The 8649-nt window shown below is 36.5% G+C and overlaps 1 protein-coding gene across 1 annotated transcript; it reads right to left on the bottom strand.

Moving 5' to 3' along the window:
* Nucleotides 1–5474: 5474 nt before the first annotated feature.
* Nucleotides 5475–8160, bottom strand: LOC145065884 (germacrene A synthase short form-like). Its single transcript, XM_079012983.1, has 7 exons — nucleotides 7944–8160; nucleotides 7585–7855; nucleotides 6992–7367; nucleotides 6670–6888; nucleotides 6354–6492; nucleotides 6013–6261; nucleotides 5475–5855 (listed from the first exon to the last, which is right to left on the bottom strand). Exons 1-7 carry the CDS (start codon nucleotides 8067–8069, stop codon nucleotides 5562–5564), a joined length of 1674 nt encoding a protein of 557 aa, XP_078869109.1. The 5' UTR covers nucleotides 8070–8160; the 3' UTR covers nucleotides 5475–5561.
* Between the last annotated feature and the right edge of the window lie 489 nt (nucleotides 8161–8649).

The following is an 8649-nucleotide window of genomic DNA, read 5'->3' as shown; positions in this document are numbered from 1 at the left end:
AACAGGTTCATAGTTATTGTATCATTATTGGTCCAGGATCTTGTTGCTATCTCGCCCATCGAACCGGGACCACTAGCTGCAGTTTGGGATCTCATACTTGGGATCAGATGCTGGTAGCTTAAAGGGGTAAGTGATCATGGACAGGTAGTTTTCATGAAGAATTATGCATACAATACTAATGACTGTAGGATATACTATAGCAATGGATGTCTTAGCCTTGCGGTCACTACCGCCGAGAGGATCACACTTGATCACGTTTGAACCGTTAGGATGAAGCACTAGTGCTTGTCCCCGAGTAGAATTCATATCCGGTCTCTTTGCATCACCATATCTTTTTGCGATTTTCTTAGGATTTTAGAGAAGTCTTTTAGTCCGCATGTGGACATTTTCATTATTTTAACAAAAAAAAAAATAAATAAAAAATAAATAAATAAATAAAAAAAAATAAAAAATAAATAAATAAAAAAAAAATAAATAAAAAAAAACAAAAAAAAACGAAAAAAAAAACAAAAAAAGGGGCAGGCAAATTCCCAGCTGCAGAAATCTGAGAAGGGTGGCCGGTTCAATTATTGAACTAAATCTCCCAACATTTTGGTCACCCGACGTTTGATATTCATTTATTTAGGAATGTTTTATTGTATATAGATCGAGTTGTTTTTCGCAAATTGGTGATGTTAGGGAGACTGTCGAGTCGGATACTACGGGAGGTTTGGGCCAACACCAAGTGAACCGATTCCTACAACGGTGCTCGAGCGATTAAACCTAGTTACACATGAGAGAAACCGGCAAACATGAGATCAGAGTGTACACTTAAAGAAGAGCTCCACCCGAGCCCATCCAACTGCTTTCTCCCTACTACAGATATTCTTCATTGTATGCATGCTCCATTGAGGCTGCGACTGCTCATCCCTCCTTACTCACCTAAAGGAGTTATCCTAGCTGTGGTTTATGGTACCATTGTCATCGGATGAAAAATTCGTGAGGTAATAGCAAGATCAATTCTGACCATGTTGACTAACGGTGATCAGGTTCTGCGGCTCTATCCATTCTTTTTATTTTCTCTAGGATAGTTCATCCCAAGTTCATTTTAGTCTTGTCTTACTTGAGGACAAGTAAGGTTTAAGCTTGGGGTGATTTGATAGTTAGTTTTGTTTACTTCTTTTTATAGTTTATTTTAGCATACTTCATTCATAATTTAGATAATTTCCATGCATATTTTCCCTTTTGTTATTTTTATGACCATTTCGGGGTACTTTCTAGTTTCTTGAGCATTATTGCAGATTTTCTTGGAAACTAGCGGGGCGGCACTCTTGCGAGGCGATTGGGCTTGAAGGGAATTGGAGATTTCATGCTTGATGGCTATGAAGGTGATTCATGGGGTGGACTTGTCAACTGCTTGAAGGCTTGGAAGAATTGAGCTTTAAATTTGAAAGATGCGGGGGAACATTCAAGCGTATGAAAATTATTAATCGGGCGAGTTCACGAGCTTTAGAGGATTGAGAGAGGTCAAATTGGGCTTTAAATGAAGAAAAACTTGAAGAAAATGGGCTAGGAGGTGATTGGATTCGATCTGGGCTAGTGGGATATGCTTTAGAGGCCCAAAATCTCAAAGGAGCCCATGTCAGGTACCACCCGCGCAACCCACCCGCGCAGCAGCACGCGGGTCGCGCAAGGCCCTGCAGGGGCAATTTCGGAAATCCTTCTTTTGAGCTATTTGAGGAAGGTTGGTGCCCATCTTTTGTATACTCTTGGACATCCGATTTTTGAAGATTCTCTCTGGTGTTTTGGAGACTTTTGAAGGCCAAGAACCCTTGAAGAACATCATATTTTTACCTCTTGATTCTTGCTTAATGTTTGGTACAAATTTCTCTAACTTTGTTTCTTTGTGTTTAGTCATGCTTGGCTAAACTAATCTTGGTTGACTTTTGGTTAATCCTTTGAACTTTTGTTGAATGTTGAAGAATCCATGAACATGTTCTTAAATCTTTATGGGAATGTTTTGTGTTTTAACATCTTATCACTACTTGTATGTTTTAGTTCATGAGTTTAAATGTGTTTGTGGTGATTAGTTGGCTAATTTCTTGATTAAGTAAAGGATCCTCAAATTAGCAAGCAACAAATGATTTTTGTGTTGTTTTTGCTTCACACAATCATAAAAACATTTCCTCCAACATGGTGGTGAAAGCATTTGACCCCTCTTGGATTTGGTGACTTTTTGGTTCTTAATGCTAGTTGACTTTCACTAATTACATGCTATTTGGAATTAGTGACTTTGACTAAGGAAATTGTTGTGAGCTTCTCTAGCCATTTCAACAATTAAGAAAAGTCTAGGTAATCTCAAGCTCCTTGGATTACTATAGCCAAATTAAGGATTTAAATCAAAGTATTGCACCATTGGATTCTAATGATATGTTCATCAAAAGTCAAAGTGAGGAAACTTTAAGTCAACCATCTCTCCCTTATTGATTTTATATCAAACTCTTATTTTTGTTGCATTTGTCTATTTAAATCATAGTTAATTCTAGTTTGTTTCAAGTATTTCAAAACACCAAAACCCCCCATTTTATTTTTATTGTCATTTTACAAGTATTTTTACAAAGAGATTTTTCATAGAGTTATAAATTGAACCAATCTCCGTGGATTCGATCCCTTTACCACTATACACTATTTTAGTGTGTAATATTTAGGGTTATTATTTGTGTTGGCCTCGACAACCACCAAATTTTTTATTAAACATCTCACCTGATTATACCTTCTTGCATACTTTTAGGTGTGTGTGTTGGCCTTGCCTACGCAAATATAACAATCGCAAACTTGAATTTCGGTTCAAAATGTGTGTATTTATTAGTTATAGTTCAATGCATAAGGTGTACAAATGTCTTGACAAAAGTACAGGTCATATTTATACATCTCGGGATATTATGTTTGATGAATTGTGTTTTCCATTTGCTACTTCATCTTTACCACCATCTTTGATTGATATTTTGCAATTTGTCTCATTTCCTCAAAGTGAACCGGAAATACTCAATGACCATATGTCTAATTATGACATGTCATTATTATTTAACACTTTTAATGCAGCTGCAGCATCTTAATTTTCACCTTTTGTTCCAATTTCTGACTTACCAAATATATGTGTACAAGATCCAGCTGCTTCTGCTCCTCCAGTACCCAGCGCTAAACCTGCTCCTCAAACCCAATCGGATTTGCAGCCTCCTCTTAATAATAGTATCGATGAACCAACAGCCCCATCCATGCATGTTGATCAGCCTGCTGCTATTTCTAATGATCCCCCTGGTGTGCTTACTCGTGGTCGGGCTGGGAAGACTTTTCCCCGACAATTCACAGATGGTACATTTCGCTATGACCCACAAAAAATGCTTCCTTTACTGAGCCTGCTTCTTATCGATTGGACTTAGCTGATAAAGCATGGCGCCGAGTTATGGAGGATGAATTTGATGCTCTTCAAAAGAACAATACGTGGACTCTTGTTCCCCAACCTCGTGGTGTTAATATTGCTAGATGCAAATGGGTGTTTAAACTCAAACAACATCCGGATGGATCTATTGACAAACACAAGGCTCGATTAGTTACCTGAGGCTTCACTCAACAACATGGCGTTGATTACCAAAACATATCCAGCCATGTTGTCAAACCAGTAACTATGCGTCTTATTTTATCACTTGTTGTTTCTCGTGGTTGGCCCCTTCGACAAATCGTTGTGAACAATGTTTTCCTTCACGGGCACTTAACTAAGATGTTTACATGTCTCAACCACCAAGCATTGAAGAACCTACTCGATCCTCGTTTGTCTGCAAATTGAATAAAGCACTCTATGGTCTAAAGCAGTCCTCTCGTGCCTGGTTCTCCCGGCTTAGTGATAAACTACATGAGCTTGGTTTCTCCTCCTTGAAAGCTGATACCTCGTTGTTTATGTTCCATTAAGGTGATACTCATATTTATATGCTTGTTTATGTCAATGATATCGTACTTACGGGCTCCTCTCAGGCTGCCATTGATCACTTGATTCGTATTCTTTCTATTTCGTTTCCTATTAAAGACCTTGGGCAACTTCACTATTTTCTGGGAATTGAGGTACTTCACAATTCAGGGGGAATTTCTCTTGTACAACATAAATATGCGACTAATCTACTTTAACGGGCAAACATGATGAATTGTAAAAGTGTCTCAACTCCCATGTGAGTCACGTAAAATCTTTACCCCAAGTCAAGAACACTTCTTAATGATGATGATGTTTTTAAGTACATGAGTTTAGTGGGAGGTTTGCAATATCTCACTTTGACGAGACCTGATACCTCTTTTGCAGTAAATAAAGTTTGTCAATATTTATCAAAACCCACCAACGTTCATATGGAGGCAGTGAAAAGAATCTTATGATATGTGAAAGGATCGATCACAATGGGTATTCATTTTTGAAAGTCCAAGTCCACACTTCTAGGTATTTTTACAGATGCAGATTAGGTAGGATGCTCGGATAATCGGAGATCGACTGGCGGTTTTGCAGTGGTCCTAGACCTAAATCTTATTTCATGGGGCTCAAGAAAACAACCCACTGTATGAAGGTCCATCACGGAAATTGAATATAAGGCTTTAGCTAATGGGACAATAGAAACTATATGGATACAATCATTGCTCAAAGAGTTAGGGGTACATCAGTCACGACCACCGGTGTTGTGGTGTGACAACTTGGGAGCCACATGCTTGACAGCGAACCCAATTTTTCATGCTCGAACAATACACATAGATGTTGACTTTCATTTTGTCAGAGAAAATGTGGCGATAGGTGCATTTGATGTTCGATTTATATCTTCTAAAGATCAAGTACCTGATGGGTTTACAAAACCAACAACTTGGTATATGTTGGATCGTTTAAAGCACAATCTCAACCTTGTCACGGTTAAGATTGAGGGAAATGTAAACAGAAACGATAAGATTAGTTTCAAAGGTTGTGTTGATAAGGTCAAAGATATTAGGACCTATAGTTAGTTTTATCATGTAATCTCACTGTGTAATAAATACTTTACTTTAACTATGAGATTTACAATTTTATAAACAATGTACGCGAAGGAGAAATCAACCCTGTTAATGTAGCCTTGGATCAATATGAAAATACAAACCACAAATGTTTTCCATATCTCAAAGCTTCACAAAAGTTAAAAAATTCCCCAAAATGAAATAACATACTTAAAAAATAGGATTAAGGATAGATGTTTGTGTTTGAAATTTTGACTAAATTTAATTTAAAAAGATGACGTAGAGTGATGTGTAAGTAATAGGCATGGTAAGTTTATTGGTTGAATATCATGATTGAGGTGATACTTATCTAGTTAATAGGGAGTATATAGAAGGGTTTATATGCACCTCATTCATACAAAACAAATAATAATAATAATAATAATAATAATAAATAAAATAGAATAAAATAAATGTCAAATTAAATGATATGACACTGATTTTCATGAGGCCACTTGCAATAAATATTATTGATTAATATTTCTTTTATGACAATGAACATATGAAACAACAATGATTGTGTATCATTACATGGATACAGAACCAACGAATAAAAGAGTAATATACTCTTTCATGGTTTTTCCCGGAAAGGTGAACCCATCATCATATCTATACACAACATCTATCATTCTTGCAAGGTTAAGAATTGGCGCGAGCAAATCCATCGAGACTTCTCTTGGCTTGAGACATCCCTCGTTTATATCTTTCCATGCATTTTCAATCATTATCTTTAGCTCATCAATAGCTTCCTTCTCTGACACGCCGTATGTCTTGATATACGCATCAACTCCAGTGGCTGATTGTCCTCTTTCACGCTCAAACTTCAAATAGAAAATATGCACAGTTAGACATTATGTTTACGCGCGCCTCATATAGATGGAGTTCGCTATGTTGCATTAAAGTTATATTGAACTTAATGCAATTCAGTTTGTAAGAACCTGCAAAATACCAACATTTTATGCAATATGGGGAATATACCTGGTAAGTCATGACATCATCTTGGAGTCTTGAAATTAACTCGGAAGCTTGTAGAGTCTTTGGATGACTTTCGTACCATGCCAATGCATTTTCACTAACTATGTCGCCCATACCCACTAAAGCAGATTTCGAAATAACATTGTAGGCTGAAGTGATTAACCCATTCTTCATGTACTCAGGAAATGATGCCACATATCCACTGTTTGTCCACTCGGCTTCTTCAAGGTAGCCTCTAGCAATGTCTTGGAACTGGAGACAGAATAACAAAAACTAAAATTAGTACTTATAGACAAGTATAATGCTGAAATTTGCATTTGACACAATGGATAATTAGATCATACCGCTTCTTTTGAAGCAATAACGCTCTTTGCTCTTCCTTCTATAGCTAGTTGTTTCTCAAGCTCAGCATACTCATCTAGGAGAATTTTGTAGAATGGTCTAATGTATTCCGGAATTTGCTCCATAGCACTCATGTCCCACCTGAAATCAAATATGTATTAATATCAAAATATCATCGACCATTAATCAATTTTATTACTTAAGTAGAGAAACAGCGGTTATCAATATATTATTGTGTTTTTGCGTATACGTCATTAGCATATATTACTTTATCTATATAGTGACAAAAACAGATGAGAAAACTTGTATATTTGTTACCTATTTATGGCATCAGTTAAAAGTCGAATTTCTTCAATGGTAGCGTAAGCGTCATATGTGTCATCTAGCACCACAAGAAACAATGTAATTTTTGTGGCGATGATTCGCGCCAAGGAGTAACGAGGCTCAAAGTACAATCCCAAAATCCATAAGTAAATCTCTGGTACTCTATCCCTTATATAAGGAGTAGTTTCCTGGAACCTCATATCTTTCCACCACCTGAAACCAAGTATAAAAAAGTTAGGTTAAATGTATCTCTTGGATTTTGGATTGGTGATAAATTTGATGTTTTTATTTATTTATTGGAAGATCGATAACTCACTTTGAGACAATGCGAAGTTCTTCCTTTTGCTGTAGCTCCAAATAGCTGAAATGCAGCTTTGCAAGCTTTAATAAACACTCATGTGTGGCACACTCTTCACTATAGTTGGAGAAATATAGCCTTGCCTCCACCATTGGCATCCCTTGATGAAATGGTCTTCTCAATGATTGTAACACCTGTTGTGCAAGCTTTCCTTCAAGATTGTTTACTACACTCTTGAGTTTAGTTTCAGTGAACGCTGAAGCTTCATCTAGTATCGATTCTCCTCTTGTTCTTAGTTGTGAAGATTCGTATAAGCCTAGCATGCCCTTCACATCCGTAGAAATGTCTTCCTTGAAAGCGCCGGAGGCATTGTCTTTGAATTTGTTAAACACATCTGCACAATCGCATATGATTAAATATTACAGGAACCTCCAAAACATTCTAAAACTGTCTTTATAACTAACAAAAGTGTTCAGAAGGTGAAAAGGGTGCAGAGTTAGTAAATCTTTTGTCACCTTTCTATGGTGTGTCATAAGAGGAGTAATTAATATATTATGAGAAGTACTCTATATAATCGTTAGCAATTTAAATTGAATGGTAAGGACGCTTACCACAAGGTAGTTTATAACCAAGGTGTCGGAAAACTTGAAAGTTGATAGAAGTTGTGTAAAGATCAACTTCATCATAATCTTGCAAGTTGAACCCTTCGAAAATTTTGTCTAGCTGGGCTTCAATCTCTTGCAAGAACAGATATGTCAAACCAAGACGATGTACGGAATAAATCAAACTTAGTTTCTTATTTGAATCCATTGTTTGATCTACAATCAATCTTCTCAATTCTTCTTTTGGGGCTTCCATGGCTTTTGCATATCCTTCGAGTTCCTATAAAAGAAGAAAAAGTTTAAAAAAAAAACATACTAAAGCAATGCTTTCTCGGAAAACTGAATCCATGAACTATGTGAAAGCTTACCGAATTGTCAAGAGTGAATGATAGGAAGCGATCACCCCATACCGAAGGAGGGAAGTTGGCTAAAGGACGCACCGGCTCTGCGGTGGTCTTTTCTTGGATGGTGGCATTAGTTTCAACTGCTGCCATTTCTTGAAATTGAATTGGGGTTTGTGATTTGTGAAGCGTCAGGTTTTGTGGAATGGTGATTGGTTGATGGTTTGTGGATCACCGAAGCAGTGTTATTGGTTCTTATATAAGACCATGCACCCTAGTTGGAAATGAGTACGAAAGTGGTCTTTGGTAGTAAAGGTCAACATAGCACCACTCTTGAAGTGGAAATGGTACAACAAAAACTCCCACATGATTCCGATCTATGATTTTTTAATTGTTAAGTGCGTAAGGCTTAAACACATGTATGGCCAGCCTGCTTTTACCAATTTGCCTATACATAATATTATTTTTAAAACCAACAACATAATATCCAATATATTAAAAAAACAATTAAAAAGATATTTACGAATAACAATTTGCTTATGTTCGAATCTTTTAAGTTAAGTTCAGGGCCTTTTCTAGTATATTTATGGTCCCGGACAGAAGTAAAAATGAGACCTTCAAAATTTAAAAGCTAAAGATGTTTATTTGGATAGGTTGGTTCGATTTTATCCATTTAAATAAATTCAAATTGATTTGGAATTTCATTATATAGATTTGTCTTTCAGAATTAATT

This window comes from Lactuca serriola, chromosome 8 (genome assembly GCF_051521515.1).
Source record: "Lactuca serriola cultivar US96UC23 chromosome 8, Lser_US96UC23_V15, whole genome shotgun sequence".
Taxonomy (NCBI): domain Eukaryota; kingdom Viridiplantae; phylum Streptophyta; class Magnoliopsida; order Asterales; family Asteraceae; genus Lactuca; species Lactuca serriola.
This window is presented reverse-complemented; position numbering and strand designations above follow the sequence as displayed.